Source organism: Pteropus vampyrus, unplaced genomic scaffold (genome assembly GCF_000151845.1).
Source record: "Pteropus vampyrus isolate Shadow unplaced genomic scaffold, Pvam_2.0 Scaffold5, whole genome shotgun sequence".
NCBI lineage: Eukaryota > Metazoa > Chordata > Mammalia > Chiroptera > Pteropodidae > Pteropus > Pteropus vampyrus.
In genome coordinates this window covers 16,089,802-16,110,755 of record NW_011888786.1, presented here as the reverse complement: position 1 = coordinate 16,110,755, position 20,954 = coordinate 16,089,802, and the positions used below count along the sequence as shown (strand labels likewise).

At 34.3% G+C, this 20,954-nt stretch overlaps 1 protein-coding gene across 1 annotated transcript in view; it reads left to right on the top strand.

Moving 5' to 3' along the window:
• ARAP2 (ArfGAP with RhoGAP domain, ankyrin repeat and PH domain 2) overlaps nucleotides 1-20,092 on the top strand; it is a 171,545-nt gene extending 151,453 nt beyond the window's left edge. The window contains exons 29-33 of the mRNA XM_023534268.1: nucleotides 6,611-6,693; nucleotides 8,012-8,047; nucleotides 9,984-10,047; nucleotides 15,165-15,299; nucleotides 17,855-20,092. Of these exons, the coding sequence (XP_023390036.1) occupies nucleotides 6,611-6,693; nucleotides 8,012-8,047; nucleotides 9,984-10,047; nucleotides 15,165-15,299; nucleotides 17,855-18,238 (702 nt within the window). The 3' untranslated portion in view covers nucleotides 18,239-20,092. The remainder of the gene's footprint in view (nucleotides 1-6,610; nucleotides 6,694-8,011; nucleotides 8,048-9,983; nucleotides 10,048-15,164; nucleotides 15,300-17,854) is intronic.
• Nucleotides 20,093-20,954: the final 862 nt, after the last annotated feature.

Here is a 20,954-nt window from a genome sequence, read left to right as displayed (position 1 = left end):
AGCCCGTCCACGAGCAGTCTAAGGTCAGGTAAAACCATTAATGGTGATATGAGTTAGAAAGTGTTTGCCTGGGGTGTGGAGAACATTTGCTGTGGAATTGCAAAGACAGTGAGTCAGTAGCATACTTCTTAAGATAGAAATAAATGTTCTCTACCTAGTTTTGGGTAGGAGATACACTGATGTATATAGTAACATCTTCTACTTCCTTGAGATTGAAGCAATAGCCACACGATTTTAAATGTAGACTGACAGCAGGACTAGACACCTAGATGTCTCTAGGCCTTGTTATATTGAATTATAAAATCCACTTGAATAAACGTTGCTTGCATACTTTGTGTGGCCCTTCACTATATTCTGTCGTGGAGTCGTACAAAGAAAAACCAGGCGAGTAACGTCTGTTAATGTTATGAAGAACGTTGTTAGGCAGCTTCCCAAAGCTCTATGGCTCCATTTCTGAGCTCTCCATATGCTTTGACCGCTTTCCTTGTATATATCCCCAGCAAGGACGCTTGCATATGTGGGCATAAATAAATCTTCATAGCCTTCCTACTTTGTGTATACATCTCACATTCACTTTTTTCAAAGACAGTGGAATGTCCAGACAGGAGGCTAGTAACACAGTACTGAAATCCGCAGCCCTTATCCCTCTATTAAGAGATCTGTATTATCTCTGCTGCTTGAACTCCCACTTTGTTATTCCATCTAACAGACTCAGCAAGGAATCTGTGGGTACCAAATGATGTTATAATTTATTATCATTCTTCAGTTTTTTCAGTAGGGGAACAGTGAACTTTGCAGAATTAAGGCACGTAAGAATTTCGGTTATATGAACCGAACACATCCGATTTTCAGGTTCATGAACATGTAAGTTTGTGTCCACGAAAGTAAATGCTAGATTTCACAGCTGGTTATTCTAGCCATCTAGATCTGAATCTGATCGAAATTTGTTTTTTGTCGACAGGTCACCACCTTGATCTTTATTACATTGAATTCTTTAATCCCCACCCTTCTGTATACACAATATGTTGGTTTAGGGTCACTTTTGCAGTTGTATATCTGCTTACGATATTTAAAATTATCAACCTGAAATGTTTAGTCCTGTTAAGGAATGGAGACTTTCATTGTGTAGCAGCAGCAGGTGGCTGCAAACAACTAGCAGTCAGTAGTAGTAGTAACGGCTGCGCAATCTTAATAGCAGCAAGTAACATTCAAGGGATGACTATGGAAAGCAGAGTTCCATACAGTTCATTTGGATTATCCCATTTTTTTCTTTAACCTTATGAAATTGGTACTATTATTATTTCAACTTTACAGATTAAGAAATGGAGCCTACCAAGATATTACATAACTTGCCCAAGATGACATGGCCTGTAAGTGACAGAGTCAGAATTCATTCCCAGATGTTGAGTCCAAAGGCTCTGTGTAGGGACTTAATAAACAATGATTTTGTAATGTTTTAGCGAGGTGTTTTTTGCTGACAGAATGTCATTTAAAGAGAGTAAGTCTTTTTCATTTAAATAATACCAAATATTTTCAAATATGACAATCCATACAATTCAGTTTTTTATAGCGTTCACCCCAAGCTGATGTCAATTTTAAAATCTACCACAGGGAAGGCAGTTCCAGGAGAAGTGTCTTTTTCCTATGGATTTGTTTTTGTAAATGAAACAAGGAATCTCATATCCGTTAACGGAATATGTTTTAAGAACTTATATATCTTTGAAAGGGTAATCCTGCTCAATCTAAAGTAATTCATATAAACTGGTAGACAGTGATAATATTGAGAGCTTCTCTGAAAAAGTGCTTTTTCTGACATTTGAAATAACTTTCTCCCAGCTTTATTGAGGTATATAATTGGCAAAAAAAAATTATATATATTTACCTCGTACAACATGGTTTGATATACATATGCATTGTGAAGTGATTATTACAATCAAGCTAATTAACATATGTTTTAGCTCACATAGATTTATTGTGAGTGTGTGATGAGAACAATTAAGATCTACTCTCAGCAGATTTCATGTGTATAATACAGTATTAACTATAGTCACCATGCTGTATATTAGATCTCCAGAACTTATCCATACTGCATAACAGACTTTGTACCCTTTGACCCACATCTCTGCATCCTCCTCTCCCTTGAGCCCCTGGCAACCATTCTACTCTGCTTCTATGAATTTGACTTTTTTAGAGTCTACATATAAGTGAGATCATACAATATTAGACAATGCTCTTTAAGGACATTGAACACATTTATTATCACAGTGACCTCAGGTTATGGAATTATAGTCTACTAAGTGCTTGAAAGTTATGTTTGTACGTCTGTTGGAATAAATTAATGCAACCGATACTTTAATTTGCACATTAAGACAAGCAGATGAGAGACCTGCTGTTTTCCTTTAAGCTCAACTACTATTTTCAACATATGAATTTATTTTGCTGGATACTTTTTCATGTCTGTCCCTGTTAATATTAATGGTTGAATCATTGGCAATGTTAACTTTTCAAATGATTTTTTAGTAAATAACCAATAGTAACAATCTCCTAACTTATTTGAATAAATATTTGGTTCTGGTTTGGACAATTGCCGTTAATATATATGTGCTTGTATATATTTAGAAAATGATTTACTTAGAGGGAGTAAAAATTGCAAATTGGAAAATGTACTTAAAGAGACTGGTGTTAATTAGAGATAATTTATGAATGCTCATTAACAACAAATTAGACTAATACACAGGGGAAGATATATTTTGTTTAGAGAATTTTCCCTGCACAGAAAATGTTAATTAAAATGTTTTCAGACTTGATTTACATAAAAGGTGAGAAGTTTCGGAGAATATTACCATTATACTCTTAATGGTGTGAAAAAAGCAAATGGGTAAGGGGGGGTCGTTAAAAGTTGCATACACTAATAAGTAAATTCCTTTTAACCACAAGAATAACTTTTTAAGCACACTAATTGGCTTTGTTAAAAACTTTATTTTGAAATATATTGCCTAAAGGAACACATTAGAGACTTCATAACATGCCAGCATATTAAACTTTTTGAAAAATTCTTCAGAAAATACACATCCCAAAAAAGAGTTGTAATAAGCCAACAGTAAAGTTTTCTTGCCAAATGAGGTTTCTTTTTATAGAAGTTTCCATTAGGATCTTTATAGTTCCTCTTTATGCATATTCAGTTGAAAGATTGAAACTAAAAAAGCTTTCTTTCCACCATTGCTGATCTCTCAAATTCTATCCTCTTTTTTGGCAAGGAGGTGGGGGCAGGATATGGTATAAAGTAATGAGCTTACAAGTCAGGAGGGGCTGGGAATCAGTTGTGTGACTTCAGACTCTCAATTTATTACCGAAAGTGCTTCAAAATGTAGGCAATCCTAGACTTACTCAGCAATGGCTTCTTGAAGGAGGACTGCCTAGTTCAGGCATAGAGCTTCTCATTCTCAGTCAAGTCCCATCTTACCCACACTGCCGGAATTGCTGCCTCCTACCCTAACCTGCTGCCTCAGTTGGGGCTATGTCTGAGGGAACAGCAGTCTTTGAGGAGGGATGTTAATTTCAGTTGTAATCTGTTTTAACTTTTGAAAAAGGTGGCCAGGAGTCTCCTCTGCTGTGCACGTTCTTAAGTTCTCTTCTCCTTGACTCTTTCCTGAATGGGACACTTACTACTTTACAATGTTATCTCACTGTTCTGCATTAGATAGTTCAAATTCATTAACGTTCAGTAAAGTAGCAAACTAAAAAAAAATCACTTCTCAAAAACCAGTCCTCAGTTGGCATAAAAAGTCAAAACATACGAACTACCAGAAAATGACATTAACAAGAAGTAGAGGTTTATATAAAACTATTGAACTTTACTTCTTGAAATAAAATTCATGTAAAGTATACTAATATTGGTTTATAGGTTTTAATTTTTTTCAAAATCCCAAAGGGAATAATTTTTAAAACTTGGCAAAAATGATTTGATAATTCATCTCAAAGGGTAAACAATTAAGAATACAGGCAAAATGTTTTGGGGCATAAAAAGTAAAATAAATGTGAAGTATTTTCCATCTAAATATTAATATGTATAATAAAATGAAAATAGCTTGCATAATATGATCCTGGCATAAAAATGAACAGAGATAGCAATGGTGCCATGAAGTCAGGTAAAATCCTTAATTGCATATATCACAATTTGTTTTTGATAAATATGCAACCATAAATCCATGTCTGAAGAAAAGTTTGTTTAATAAGTAGGGTTGGGAAAATTGTTAACATAAAATTTCAGTTAAATTCTTATCTATACTGTATATAAAATATCCTTCCGGATTGACAAAAAAAAAAATCAAGACTTTAAAAATAGCAATCCTTTAAGCTATATGACCAGGTAATTAAGTAAACAGCAAAATTAAGGCAAACAGCAATTTGGGTAGAATATTTCAATTAAAAATTAAAAAGACAAAGCAATTTCATGTTTAATATGTAAATAACTAATGAAACAAATAAGATGTGGATAAATTGTTGACCAAATCAAAGCAGAAAATTGATAGCAAATACATGAATATACATTTAACTGAATGTCCCTATCATTTTAGCCAAAACTTTGTTCTTAATCTTTGACCCAGTGATTCCATTTCTAGAAATCTAGCTATAAAGGGAAAAACATCCAAGAAAATTTTTTTTCAATTATCTACCATTATAATAAGAACAAACATTAATAATAGTGACTAGGAGTAAATCCACCATGTAAATTCTAGGCTGCCACAGGGGTCATCGGTCACCCAAGTATAATTCCTGATCCTTTTCCTGCTTGTTTTTTCCTCTATATTTCCTCTATATTTTTCTAACCTGTATTCTCCATGGAAACCAAGTTTTTATTTTATAAACATATTTTCCACTCTTTTCAAATTTGGCTGCTTTCATAAAGAACAGATTTCATAGTAAGAGTTTGTTTTATGGAACTTAGTACTGATTGGAGCTTCATATTTGCTAAATAGGCTTTTGTGCATTGTCTTAGGATCCTAACACCTTATCTATATTGCAATTTCTATGAAGCAACGTGTTTTAAATTTATAATAATAGCTGTAATAATTTCCTGCATGCTTACTATATGCCAATTACTAGACTAAACCCTTTTAGTAATTTTTTAAATTGAATCTGTACAATAATCCTTCACAGTAACCCTTTACTTTCTCATTTAATCTTAATAATAACCCAATGAGAGAGTCAATATTTTTATTATCCCTGTTTACAAACAAGAAATAAGGGCCAAGAGAATATGAGGTCACAAACTAGTAAGTAGCAATACAGATTTTCACCCAGGTCTCTGACACTTGGCCCTGGATCTGAGTTATAAAAGCTATCTGCCTGCCAGTTTAAAACAAGAAAATTTTTTGAGAATTTTGAGGCTATGGGGACTACTTATTAATAATTATTTCCATGGCTATTATCTTCATAAAATCTATTTCTGAGTATCTAAGGATAAATAATATGTGTGGTTTGGTATTTTTTAAATTATAATGATTTAAGTTTTGCTTCTGTTAGACAACTTTCCTGATGGTCTATATTCAAGGACTAAAACTTTTTTGAATATTATTCACAAATAGGTCTTGATATGTATGGAGAATGTATAATTAATGTAAAGCAAATGTATGTAAATTTTTTTTTAGTCTACTTACATGAATTAGTGAAAATTTTCATTAACATGGATGGATATTTGAGATAGTTCAGTATGTGCCCATATAGGTTCATAGTATGTTTTCCATAATTCTGAAATTCAAAAAGTATAGGAAATCGCAACGTAAAGCCTGACCCAAACCAACATGAAGATATTTGTCTTAGTTCAGGCTGTTGTAACCAAGCACCATACATAGACTGGGTGGCTTATAAATAACAGGAATTTTCTCACAGTTCTGGAGGCCGGACATCGAGATCAGTGTGCCAGCGCCGTCAGGTTCAGTGAGGGCCTAATTTAGGTTGTAGACTGCTGGCTTCTCTTTCTTTTTTCACATGGAGGAAAGAGAAGGAGCTAGCTAGCTCTCTGGACCCTTTTTATAAAGGAACCGACCCCTTTCATGGGGCCCCACCCTCATGACCTAATGACCTCCCAAAGGCCCCACCTCCAAACACCATCACATTGGGGATTAGATTTCAGTGTATAAATTTGGGGGATACAGACATTCAGTCTATATTTATAGCCTTTATTTAGCTCACATTATATGAAACATCATGCATTTTAATATGGAAATATGAATATATTTGAATACAGGATGCTGCTCCAGATAATATTAGTGGTGTGGTGGAGTTACATAACATATTGCTTATACATTGTATTTTTAAAATATGAAAAATTATCTGTTCCAATATACATCTGGTCCCAGGTATTTTGAGTACAGGATTATTGTGTGTGTGTGTTTAAATACACATATACACACATATATCGGCATACATATATATCCAAAATTATTTCAATTAATAACATCGTAATCAAAACAATATTTTAAAACTTGTTATTTCTAAAACAGTGGAGAAACTAAACAATTCTAAACCCAATCATTAACATTCAAGCCAAATATAAGGATACTTATAAAAATCTGTTTAATTACCTATAATTTCGTTTTTCTTACAGAGTAGTAAATATGACAAAATGTTTTCTCTCAGTTCAATGAAGTTTTATCTTGGAGTGAAAAAGAAAATGAAGCCTCCAACAAGGTAAACCTTGACAGTGAAGGGTGGTTGAAAAGTTATGGGGAAAGACTGTTAAAGGATTTAGGGATCAGTGGCATTAGTCTAACTTCTTATAAATTAAGCTTAGATAGATTCCTTAAGTTGCCAGAGGACCGATTGGCAGATCAGGAGAACCTGTGTGGGTAGATGAGGGATGATGTTCCCACTGAAGTCGAGCTCTTGAGTGATTGCATGACCCTTTTGTAAAATAAATCCCCAGAAGGCCCTGTTCATTGGGAAACACACGAGTTTCTCTATATCCTGTTCCTTACTCAGTCACAACCTGAGGACATAAGGAATGTCTCAAGTAAGTCTACATACAGGACAGTAGATGCTGCCTTCTAGACTCCTGATGCTTGGCTTTTAGAATGTCTTGTTCCTGGCTCTATAATTTGCCCATTTTGCTTTGCCAAATTTGGCAGTAAATTCACAGCACATAGATGGTAGAGAGGAAGTAGAATCCTCTTATACATCATGTTCCTCTTTAACACTTGACTCAACACAGCATTTGATTTATACCATTCTTATCACAAATTACTTTGGTTAGCTAATTAATGTTTGTATTTGCACTTGTCGCATGAAATATCATTTTAATGAACTTTGAGATTCTGTTACTTAAAATTTTCTCACTTTTGCCTCCATGCTTAATTTTAAGTCCAGCACATATATATCTGTGTAGCAATTGGCATATTTTTTAATTTCTCACAATATCAGCAGGCCGTTGTGTATCTCATGTTGGCCATTTTCCTGGATGTCGGCCTTTACTCAGCCAAGAATATCTTCTGAGAGATTTCCCCCATGCCTGATGACATCACAAGGCTCCTTCCCTCTGTCTCCCTTCTGCATATTTAAATTTGTAGCCAAATCCCTGAACATTTATCATTTGCCTCTAGATAAATCATAACCATTGAATCATGACTTGAGAGTATCAATTCTGTTATGCATTCTCACCAATAAATATCACCTCCTTAACTCTTTTCCTATTTGCCCCGAGATAACCTGCGGATTACAGTCTTAACCTTACCCCTAAAGTTTGCCATGAAATACCTCACTTTTATTATTTTCACGTCACTCTAGTACATCAATAGTCTTTGGAAACAAATGACATCATTCTGTTTATAGCATTCCTTTATAGTAGTTCAATCGCTGAAAATGTCATATCCTAAAAAACAACATTCCTACGCGAGCTGCAGTTTTTTTTTCCTAAACGGAGAATAGGGTTAACATCTGATCCTGTTTTCTAGTTTTGTAAAATTTATCATTTTTAATATGTATGTGCTTTATTTTTTCCCTTGTGACGCAGTTGGGGATTGACAGCATATTCTGAGAAACATCACTGGTAAGTTAACAACTGGCAGTTTGGGATTTGATATTTTGATGATAACTTCAGTAAATGAATAATGTTGTGATTTGGCAGATCTATAGACAGAAAGTTTCACCTAAATGACATTAAAATCTTTTCTCAATACTTTGTCTAAGAAGAGGAAAATAGATTTGCTTCAGGATTAAGGTCCATTTCAATCCCATTTACCTTATTCGCCAATGTCTCTTAAGAGACACTACATCTAATTTCTTCCTAGTTATTATATGAGTGTTGAATCTCAGTTTATATGGGATAAGCAGGCAAAATTCAGGTTTAAATAAGGGATAAGAACTAGCCAAAACTCAGTTTAAAAAAAATCTTGGTCTCAAACCTATTCTTTCCATATATGTACTTTTTTTCACTTGATGTCACCAGGATGTAGCCCCTCTCCTGAGAGATTGTACTACAAGTCTCCTCTCTCTCAGCTGCCTGTGTGTAATCAGTCACTAAAGTATAGCAGATGTGTCTCTTCAGTAGCTCTCCGACTCACCCACACCCCTGTATCCTCGGGGCCATGCCTTCATTCATCTGCCTGAAACATTCTAGAAGTCCTAAGTGTTCTTTTTAATGCCTTCTTTGCTTTTATCTTCTAGTACACTCTCCACTCAGCCACCCAAGAGACTTTCTAAATTTATTATGTGTCTTTCCTGCTTTAAAACTCTTCTGTGAAACCTGTTACCTACAGGATAAACTACAGAATTGTTGGCATGGGTTCCATCAGCTTCATCCCCACGACTTTTCCTTTTTACTTAATAATAAAACAATGTGTCTTTAATTTACCAGACATGCCTTGCTGCTTCATATCTACATGTTTAATATATGTGGAGCCCTTACTGAGTTGCCTTCTAAACTGTATGCTGCTCCCTTCCCTTATCACCCCATTCTCTTCCTGATCTGGCAGATTCAACTATCCTTCATTCAAATCGTAGCTCAGATGCCCCAAAAGTCGTATGAAATAACACTCACCTCTAATTATTATTTATGTTTTCTTTGTATCTACAGCGTTTTGTACACATGGGTGTGCAATTAAAATGATTTGTAGAGAAGAGTTTTCTTGTACTGGTAATGGGAAAGGACAATGTCTTTATGAGAATCTAATGAAAGAAGCAAGAATATTTCAGAAATTTTAGCATTTTTCTAAATTGTTTTTAATGGAGGAATACAAAAAATGTAGTTAACATTAAAATGTCCATTTTCTCATTTTAACATCAGTCAAAAAATTTTCATCTTATAGGAAATAGCCTCTGTCTCATCCCCAAGTGTGCTGTTTCTATTGTGTGTTCAGCTTTCTTTTTTTCTCACTGTGTTTTATTTGTTTACATGTCTGGGTTCCCTCATGGACTATGTGAACCTTGAGGGTAAGATCTCTGTTATGTATAGGTTTTCAATAAAAAGTTACTGAATCAGTGTTGTTGGACATGCAATGGTTTTTTATTTAATTTATTTTTCATGAGTCTTGTGAGTTTTAATGTTTATCATAATGATAGAGACTGTCTTAGACTTTTTTTTACATCTGCTGTTAAGAAAACATGCACATATTTCTCTTCTCAGGCTTGGAGTTTCTGGGGAAAAATAGTTCACCATCATGCACCTGAGAAAGCAAATGACATTGACTTTTCCACCTTTCCAAAAATATTGCTAATTTTTGTTCAGCAATTATCAAAACATTTAGATATATTTTATTTAAACTAGCATATTTAAATTAGTAGTATATTTACACTATTATTTTAATATTATATACTTAACAGAAGCCTGAAGCAACTTGTACTGAAATGCTCCCATTTTGATTGCATTAAATTATTAATCGGAGAAACCCAAAGGGGTTTCTGATCACATAATCACCAAAACAGATACACTGGAGAATAGTGCATTGTCTTCTTGAATTATGTATTTTATAAACCTTGTTTTGCAGGCACCTGTGTTGTGATAGTTTACAAACTCAGATGGAGTGGATGTCCAGTGTCTTTATTGCCCAGGTATGATACCTGTTTCAGCTGTCTAGGGAAGTGTAATAACGGCTTATAGGAAATGTTAGATTGGTGGTGATTTTCTGGTAACATTTAATGAGTTCTATGCATATACTTTTATTTTCTCATTTGTATATTTTTAATAGATGAGAATCCAGATTTATCGACTGCTCTTTTGTAAGAGAGTTTACTTTCTTTGTTGAAGCTTCTTTTTAGCCAGCCCAGCAGCTCCTAAGCTTAGGAGAGGTGTATTGCTTCAAGACAATAGGATAAGAAACGAGGCCTTGTCTAAACTGCCATCCTGCCGGAGTCCCACACTGATCTTCATTTAGCAAAGTGTGCTGTTTTCTCTTTTGTTTTTCTTGTGAGCTCCTATTCTCCCCACCCCTGCCAATCCAGAAACAAGGACAGGAACCTACATTTCTTTAATACTTATAATGTTCTAGGTACTTCAAAGAGTTAACTCCCATATTCCTTGCAACAGACCATGCATGGCATTGCTTATAGATGAGGGAATGAAGGTTAACAAAGGTTCCATCATTTACTCAAGACCATACATTAAGTTAGTGCTTTAAACCCAGAAGTGCCAGAGGCAAACCCATCTACTCAATTCCCCATTCAGTCTCCTCCATGGAGGACTCACTTTCGGGGAAGGTTTCAGTAGTCTCATTAATAGAATTGGTTTTTTCCCCAACTTTGGCTGAATTCCCAGCAATGCTTCCCACAAGAACATTGACATTCACTGGTAATGATTAAGTTGCCACTCTTTATTACTGAAGATGTACTTCCCTGTTTCTCTTACAAATGAGAAGTTAATTCACCCCCAAATCTGGTCATTTGTTTTGAAAACCATTTTTCTGTGTTCATTTAATTAACCTCTCCAGTGGTTAATAAACACTGTTCTTCTCAGCCCGATGCTGCTATTACTACCTGGGAATATATTTACAAAAAAAGACTGGTTGCTAACTTTTTAGTGACTTTTCTTTTTGTGTGTGCGACTGATTAAAAATTCAGATATTCAAGTCCTACATTAAAAACTAAGATTTGAAGTATTTTAGTAAAGTTGGGACCACAGTTGAAAACTGTTACATTGTCTGTTCATGGTGCATCTAAGTTGATTTTTTTGTTTTAATAATTGGAGTCAGTCAACTCTGTAGTTGAAAACAAAGGTATAAAAAGCCAGGAAGCAGAGCTTGCTCACAAGACCAGGTTATTTCTTCCCTCCTCACCATCCTTTGCTGTCTTGGCCCCAGAGATTCAGCCTGATTTCCTTTCCTTTGTTCATTCCATTTCTTAGGATTCATGTAAACATAGAGTTCCTTTTGAATTTAAGGACTTAATGGCTCACCTCCATAAGGAAACAGGAAAATAGCAAATGTTAATTTATATGTCAACACATACCCACAAATCAACAGTAAGTGTCCTTTACAATTAGTCTTTCTGGTGCCTAGAAGTCTTTTCTCTCACCCATCCCCATCCTGACCCCGGCCTCAGAAGTCCTCTAGGTTGCAGCTTACATGTCACATTCTCAGAAACACTCCCATTTTCCAATGAGACTTTTAGGCTGTGGGAATACTTGACATCCTGTGCTTCAACATTGTAACACTAATTAAAAAGCATTTGTGTATTTAGTTTCCATTCCTGTCTTTCCTAATACAATGTAAACTCCATGAGAGGAAGGACTCTGTCAGTCTTATTAGACCCAAATGTAATCTGCATCATGGAACCCAATGCCCTTTATAAAGTATGTGCTCAATTAGTACATATAAAAGAAGAAAGAAGAAAGTAATCTGATAAAATTTCAAATAGATATTAGTGTGATAAAGTAAAATAATGAATAAGTACAATAAACAAGAGAAAGGAAAGCCAGCGTGACTGAGGTATGGGAGGGCACTAATTGAGAAAAGTTCTCAGGGAATCCCTTTCTGAGTAGCTGAGAGATGTGTCTGAAAGGAGGAGCGAGTCATGCAGGTATGCAGTAAGGGGTGGGGTGGAGGGACATATTTCGTGGATAGGGGCCAGCAAAGGCCCAAGATGTCATAATTTTGGCTTATTCCATGAACATTATGAAGGCTTATGTGAGAGAGTATATAAGAGATGAAGATGGGACAGATCATATAGTCCCACTTTAGGAGTTTTCATGGGAAGGATATGTAATCAGATTTATATTAATTGAAAAATAATTTTAGTTACTTTGTTGAGGCTACATTATAGGGGAGGTCAAAGATGGAAGCAGGAAAAGCAGCAATGTGGAAGAAAATAAGCTCAGACTAGTGTTATGACAGTGTTATCTGTTAAGACGTATTTAGATTCAAGAATATTTAAAGGTAGAGCCAATAAGGCTTGAAGATTGATAGGCTACAGAAGTTTGAAAGGAGGAGAAATCAAGGGAAGAGTCTAATTTTTTGGCCTTGGGGAACTGGCAAATGTAGGTGGCATTACCAGAGATGCAGAAAAAAACAGTTCTGTTTTGGCCACATGAAATTTGAGATGCCTATAAGACATACAAATGGATATGCTGAGTAGCAGGTCGGATGTATGGATCAAAAACCCAGGAAAGTTTGTGCCTGAAATGTAGATTTGGGGGAAGTCAGTATTTAGATTGCATATAAAGCCAGGGTTTGGGTAAGATTGAGAGAGACTGAGAAGGGGAGAGGGGTTGTACGAGGGGAAAGAGATGATTGACAAATAAGCCATAGGACATAACAAATTTGAAGGTCAGGTATAACAGAAAAAAAAAAAGCAAAAGAAGTAAGAAGTGTTGAGGACAGAGGAAAAAGCAGGTGATAGATACAAAATATTCTATCAAGAAAATTGCTATGTAGATAAATGAGGCTGTGATTAGATAGAAACAAGAGATCAGGGTCAGAAAGTGAGTGGCAGACCCGTGTTCATTGCAGCATTATTCACCATAGCCAAGGTGTGGAAACTACCTAAGTGTTGACAGATAAATGGGTCAAGAATATGTGGTGTATATATATAACAGAATATTATTCAGCCTTAAAAAAGAAGGAAACCCTATCTTTTGCAATAGCATGGATTAACCTGGAGGGCATTATACCAAGTGAAGTAAGCCAGACAGAGAAAGACAAATACTGCATGGTATCACTTCTATGTGGAGTCTAAAAAAATAGTCAAACTCGTAGAAACAGAGTGGAAAAGTGATTGCTGGGAGAAATAGGGAGATTGGTAAAAAGGTACAAAACTTACGGTTATAAGGTGACTAAGGTCTGAGGATCTAATGTATAACATGGTGACTATAGTTGATAACACTCTATTGTATAATTTAAAGTTAAGAAAGTAAAACTTAAATCTTCTCACCAAACAAAAATAGGTAAATAGGTGATGAATGTGTTAATTGACTTGATGGAGGGAAATCCTTTCATAATATTATACATGTATCAAATCATCACATTGTATACTTTAGATATATTACAGTTTTGTCAGTTATACTTCAGCAAAGCTGTGGGAAAAGAAAGGAGACAGAAATGAAGATTTGAGGTGTGATCATTGGTTATAATAATGAAAGTGTGATTCTCAGCTGTATGATCCATGCAGTGTAACTTTTGAAGTGACATATAACTATAAATGTCACAACTTAGATCTAATATTGTTGCTGTGGGGAAAAATACCTCTTGGATCAATCCAGTGAAAACTAATTAGCCAGTATACCCAGCATTGTTTATCATGCCAGAAAAAGAAATAGTGTTTGAAAAATGCATTTTCTTTGGTTCCTCAAAATATCATTTAGTACCTGTACGATACATCTGAGTAAAAGTGTAAGCATTATTCATAGGATTATCTAATTCCTTCCAAACCAGTTTTCTCCCAGCTTTACATGTTGGGAACATCCTAATTATATAATATCAAAATTTTGACCAAGTTTGGGACTTTGACATAAAAATAATATTATGAAGCCTATAACTTTCCCTCTGATTGAAATATTGCATAATCTACTGTGGTAGATTTGTTGAACCAAAGTAAATTCTTCACTAAAATTCAAGGACAGATCTTACATGTTATCTAGTAATAATAGGACCTACACTGTAAGATCATTGAGAATTAAAGGAGATAATATATGTATATTGATAAGCACAAAGTCTAGCATATGCCACTCAATGTAAATTAGCTATTATATAAGGTCAACATTTGTTGAAGTGAATTCTGTGCTATAAAATACTACATTAAAATACTAACTGCAATATAAGAACAAAAATCTGTTGAATCTTAAGAGTAGTGGAAAATAAGAGTAGGCATTTAGCTATATGGTTTACCAAGTGTTTTTCATCTCGTTATAACATCTGTAAGCTGCTCGTTTTATAGTTGGTATTCTGTATTTCTTTAATAGATTGTTGTCTGAAAATCAGTTTGCTTTTCCCAACTTCTGACAAATGAATCTACCCTGAGGAGTAGATTCACTTTTATATGCATATCTCAAGGATTTAGGATTCAAGAGCTTTTATTTTTTCCTATGGATAGTTCTCTCTATAGTTGCAAAATTAACTTTTTCCCAGTCATATCTGTAATTGCACAGTAGCCAGAATATATAGTCAATAATTTGAGAACAAATGTGCCACACCCTATTATGCAATGATTTTCAGTATAAATTTCTGTGTACAAGGTAATATTTTTTTGGTCTTCAATTAGATGAAAAAGGTCGTACAATAAGGCTAATTTTTCTGATAGACATGCCTTAGATTGACTTGGGGTATATAAGGTCAAATTATTATGTTCACACTAAAGTCGGCTATCGTAGAGAAAATGTGAATGCATAGTTACTTTGATTATAAGGCCTAGAAATGTACACAAGTGTGTTATTTTTCTCTCACAAAGAGATTTCCCAGTTTTCTTAAATATTTCCCCCCTTTTGGTTTGATAAGTAGTTAGAGAAGGCATGTATTTGAAACTTAGAAATTGAACTGAGACCTCAAAGCTCAGTCCACTTAAGAGTTTTACCTCTTTGAGCGATGTTGCCACCAGAGTTGCATCATAATTACAGATGACATTCTCATGGAAAGCAGATCGTTCTATTTGGATATATAGGAAAGGAGTCAAGTGACCATATAACATGGTGTACACCACATAATAAAATCACACACCAACGGCAAGCAATTGTGTTTCCACAGCATGAAAATGATATACGGCCACCAGCTGGAAAGGAACGAAAACGTTCTATAACCAAAAATCCCAAAATTGGAGGTTTGCCTCTAATTCCCATCCAGCAGGAGAAAAATGCAACCCAAGCCCGGAGAAATATCGAGGTAGGTTAGGATTTTATTTCTTTTATATTAATTATAGCATTTGTTTTCTTATGTCTTAATTGTGATTAAGTGCATTAAAACACTTCATTGGCTTCAAAAGCACTGGAATAATCACTTTGAAAAGCATAAGAAAAGTCACATCAAGAAAATATGGATAACCCTATGGCACTTTTTGAAGTTTATTTTTTGAACTTCTCTTAAACGATTAGTTTTAATAACATCATTGACCACCCAATTAAATATGCACAATACCACTTATTTTCTTATCCCTAAAATAGCCAAGCAATTTTAAATACGTCGGAAATTCTGGTGGTAAAATCACAGTTTCACAGATTAACTTCTTACAACCTTAGAAGGAGCCCATGGCAGAATGTGTCTGGAGCCATGGTAACTAGACTTTCTAGTAACACAATCAAATTCCAGTGGTTTGAGAACCAAGGAGTGTCCCACTTAATTTAAGAAACTGTGAGATGACCTCTGTTCATCAATAGAGAAGATTGGGCATGTGTCTTTGGCTGCTGTTTGTTTTTCTTCTCACCTTGAGGGGCATGGAGAACTCAGGCGGCATTAATCTTGAAGTTCAGTTTCTTCAGGAAAGGACATAGGCTGTTTACACTCAAAACTCATTAGATACTTTGGGGCTAATTCATGTTTCAGTGCCTTTATCGAGTCCCTCAAAGCAAAAAGTAAAGCATGTAACAGATATTCTTAGAGGCTAGGTTTGGAATTGTTTCTGTTTCGAAAACAAGAAATTCAAATAGCTTATCTTTTGAAAGACTAAAGCCATTTTAATTTAATGATCAGATTTTTAAAAATATTGTTCCATGCCTATCTTTCCTTGAACATTAATCCCAGTGTAATATTCCTCTTGTATAAAAGTTTTGAAAATAATGGCTAATTACCTTTGTGGCCTACCCAGTCCTTCTGTTCTGATGTAATCAAGGAGAAGGATAAGACTCCAGGAAATCGTGAGCTTGTCCCTCCTGCCTTAATGCATTTATAGTTTTTCTTGGTAATAAGCTGCTCTAAAAAACTATGGATTCTTTAGCTAATCTAGAATCTTAAATTCCAAGGGTCACATTTCCTAGGAACCCAGTTAGAAGACACAGGTTGAACAAATGAAGCAAACATATGGAGTAGATATGCCCTATTATAACCCTTGCTTCTCCTGACATTACTTTAGGATCAGTTATGGAGCAAAGCAAAAAAATGTCATTAGGATCAAAATACATTAACTAGTATCCAGTAAAGAATTGGGATAATTGAATATGTAATAGTTTGTTACTTAATCCCAAATCCAGAATGTCAGAGACATTTTTTTGGCATACTTAAGACCAGAAAGCTGATGAACAAACTCTGAAGAAATTGCTAAAAGCTCTTAACATAATTCCATGAAATACTAATTAGTGAAAAATTTATGAGTAGTTAAACCAAGACTTTTTTTTGTAAACCCAAATGTCGTGAAGTGCTGATTCAGCATATTGGCAAAGAATGTTTTAAAATATTACAATGTTGAAAGTTTTAAAAGTATTTAAACAAAACTGGTAAAAATTGAAAATTTTTCCTCTGAATCATAAAACTCCTAGAAGAAAACATAGGTAGTAGACTCTGATATTACCCTTATTAATATTTTTTTGGATATATCTTCTCAGGCAAGGGAAAAATATAAATGGGACTACATCAAACTACAAAGCTTTGCACAGCAAAAAAAACCCACCAAAATGAAAAAAAATCTATTGAATAGGAGATGTTTGCCAGTGATACATCCAGTAAGGGGTTATCTAAAATATATAAGGAACTCATACAACACCAAAAAAAAAAATTAGGCCAAATTTCACAATGGAGTTATAGTACATGTAAGCCCTAATAGTTTACTTAATGAATGTGTACTCTAATCCACTGATACAAAAGTGTGTGTGTGTGTGTGTGTGTGTGTGTGTGTGTGTGTGTGCGCGCGCGCATAAACATTTTAGTGTTTTCAAAAATATATCTGTGGAATTCTAATAGATATTATGTGAGAGGAAAGATTTCACTAAATATTTTTGGAAGAGGAAAAGAAAGAGAAAAGTTAAACAGATTTCTCTGCCATAATACTTCGTGGCATCTTTAATATGCTAGCATGTATTGTAAATCTCAAAAAGGGGGCTGTAGTACAGAGCATTTCCCTGACTCACATGACTACCTTTTTTCTTGGTGCCATGATTACAGCACTGTAGGAATTGCAGATGCACAAACATGTGACACATCCATGCAGAAATGAATTAAAAGAGGCAAGTTTGAAACGAGTCAATTTAAATAACCTGAAAGACATCTTTGAAGTGCTGTGTTAAGTGCATGTTGAATTGAATTTCCATGGTCTACATTTTAGTTGATTTTGTAGCTCTAAGATCAGTCTATAAATTCGGACATGCCATTTGTGTTAAAGTAAAGTTAGAACCTAAATCATAGAAATAAACTCTAATATAAGAAACATCAGATTTCATATGGAATGTATTTTTTTAAACTTAAATTAGGCCAAATTTTGCTTTCCTGTGAGACATTTTATTGTATTTTAGAGTGCAAAGGCAGAACTCGAAAAGCTGCGGCTCGGTGAAAAGCGTGATCAAGAGTCTGGGGACAGCACGTTAAAGGAAAGAGCCTCCATGGTGGCCCATTGCCTGGAGCACAGGGATGATAAACTTCGAAATCGAACCAGAAAACATAGGAGTTTCAACTGTCTGGAGGACACAGAGGCTGAGGTCCTTTGCGGGCAGCAAAAAGGCCATAAAGGCCTAAAGACATTGAAGAAGACTGAGGATATCAATGGCAAAGCTGCTTTGGACCCTGATAATAAGTTGCCATCAAAGGTCATTGAAGAGCTTAGCATGGTTCTACAGCGGTCAAGAACCCTCCCGAAAGAGTCACCGGGTGAGCAGAGTTTGCAGAAAGACATAAAATGAATTGTCTTGTAATTTTTTTTTTTATATTGTGTACAGTGTTTGTGTGCAAATCAGAAACCAAACTGTAAGAAAATTCATGGTTCATCTTGCTATATGTAAACATTTAAAGAGCTTTTAAAAATATATGTGTATATGTGATAAATGTAAGATTAACTATTTTGGTCTGAACAAAGCTTGTACAGTTCAACTATATTAACCTTGTGTAAAAAGGCGTTGAGTTACTTTTAATGGCTAAACTTTAAAGTGGTTGTCTGTTAAGTGGTATAACTTATGAACGGGAACCTTAAACTGTACTGTATTGTATAAAATGCTGTTTAAATGAAGCTTATGAAACTATATGTAACACATTTTGCACTTTGAGAAACCTTGTATATTAAGTTACTATATGTTTTTAGGTTTACAGAGGGTCCATCTTAGGGGGAAAAAAGGGAAGTTGGAAGGGGAAGGATTTATTTTAGTGGCTGCCTATTAAACAACACTGGGGTTTTAAAAAGAGGCAGAGAATTAACAAATGTCCTAAAAACCAAGGAGGTCAGTAAAAATTTATTCTAGTTCACTATTGACAAGAACTTGTTAATGAGAAACTGCTTGTTAAGAAAAAACTCTAGTGACTAAGTATTGCCCAAGAGTAATGTTCAGCCAGCAAACATAATGGCACTGGCCATTCTTATTTATAGTGTTAGTGAACCAGCCACTGTATACATTCACTACACTTCAGTTCTTTGTAGGTGGCTGTTAAGAAACTTGCACTGCATTGAAGAGATTGTGTACACATGACCTATATGCTATTTGCACTGTTGCCGTGTATAAGAAATTATGAGTTTCTTACTATTGTTTTGGTACGAACAAAATTCATCATCCCAGGGTTTTGTTATTGTTGATTTCTTTTTGTTATTGTTTTACTTTGTTTTTTTTTTTTTGTTTTTTTTTTATTGCTTCACTTTGTTCATTTCTTGTTATTTTAAGTAAGGTTGTAATTTGCTTCTTTGCAGTGTCAGAATAAACTAAAAGTATACAACATATGGCCATTTTACGGTGGGAGATGGTTTAACTCTACTACACTTATGGGGGGCTACCAGTTCACATCTAGATTTTTTCCTTAATGAAGTAGTAGTCTCCTTCCTGTGCCTAATGAATAATGACAAAGCCCTGTATCTTTACTTCCACAGAAGATCAGCTACTGTGCTAGAGATTTTCCTAAGACAGATAATACTAATTATAGTTCATGTTTGGAACAGTACTTTTCAGCAGTTTCTTTAGAATTTTATCACATCTGGTGAGTTTTGATCTAAAAATTAGTTTATGTAGCTAAACTTTATTCCTGTAATTTCTTTTTTTCTCTCTTCTTTTCAGGTGTCTTATTAGAATTTGTATACAAAGATGCATACTTTGGTCAATCCAATCATATTACAGTAATATGCTGTTAAATGCTATGAATTTCTTCATTGTAATATATTTGGTGCAGATAAAAGTGTGTCCCCTGGGTATGTGATATTTATTCTTTCAATCCAAATAGATTGGATTAAAAATAAACCAACTGCAGGTCAGTTTATAAAATAGCGGTACTACTGGGGAGCCTTCATGGTATTTAGGAAAAAAATCTAAAACTATTCCTAATAAATGATAATATGTTATGAAGAAAATGTATGAAAATCAATATTTTGACAGTGTTGGACAATGGGAAAGTATCTGGAGCTTTTTTGTATTATCTGGATATTTTTGAAACTTGAGCTTAAAATCTAATAGCTTTTGTTTCTCTTCCTTTCCTATATAATTGTCTCCATTTTTCAAATGTAAGGGCTAATGATAACATCTCATATTTTGAGTAAAAATTAAAATTGTTTTACAAGTTCACCTGAATGTGACTCGCTATTATTTTCAGAAGTTGAAGGTTATTATGAAATACATCAAATAGATTTTTCTTTTCCCTTTTTAAAAATTTGAATATACACTTCAAACTGCCTCTGATATTTTTTCAAATACATCAATATGAATATTATTCTATTTTTAAATGATGAACATATGCAGACATGGCATAAACAGATTGATGGTACTCTAACTTTCATTGCTATAGCCTTAAAGTTAATTACTAGACATGGCTTTTAAATATCTGACTTCTAAATAAATCATTACCTGATTATTTATCAAAGTGGCACTGGGATTTCAAAACTAAGCAAAAGTTGTTGAAGCAAAAATACGACTTATATACATAACTATATTAGCTGCCAATTTATATTGTTTATATGAGAATTTTTAATTCTAAATCACACAAACTATATTGTAACAGGAAATATTTTTGAAAATGCAACAAATTTATTTTGACAGATTATAGTATCCAAATAATTGCATGTTTTCTTATACTTTTGATAATCACTCTGGGGAGAAGATTATAACTTTCACTATTTCATCAAAACCAAGACTTTTCCTATTACCATTTACACGCCTAAAGACAGAATTAAGTTTGTAATGTGAACAGTTTTCCGTCATGTGTACAATCATCATGGTTATCTCTAATCATCTGGAAATACAGAGCACAGAAATGACTCTTACAGGTAACTCAAATTCATCTGGTTTATGTTCCATAATTAACATTTTTTTTATTGAAAATGTTCTAAATTATACTGTATATACCCATCTTCTTTGTTACTATTTGTAGAATGTATAGTTTTTAATAATTCAGATATCTCTACAGGTTTACTTTTGTGAATTATTGAAT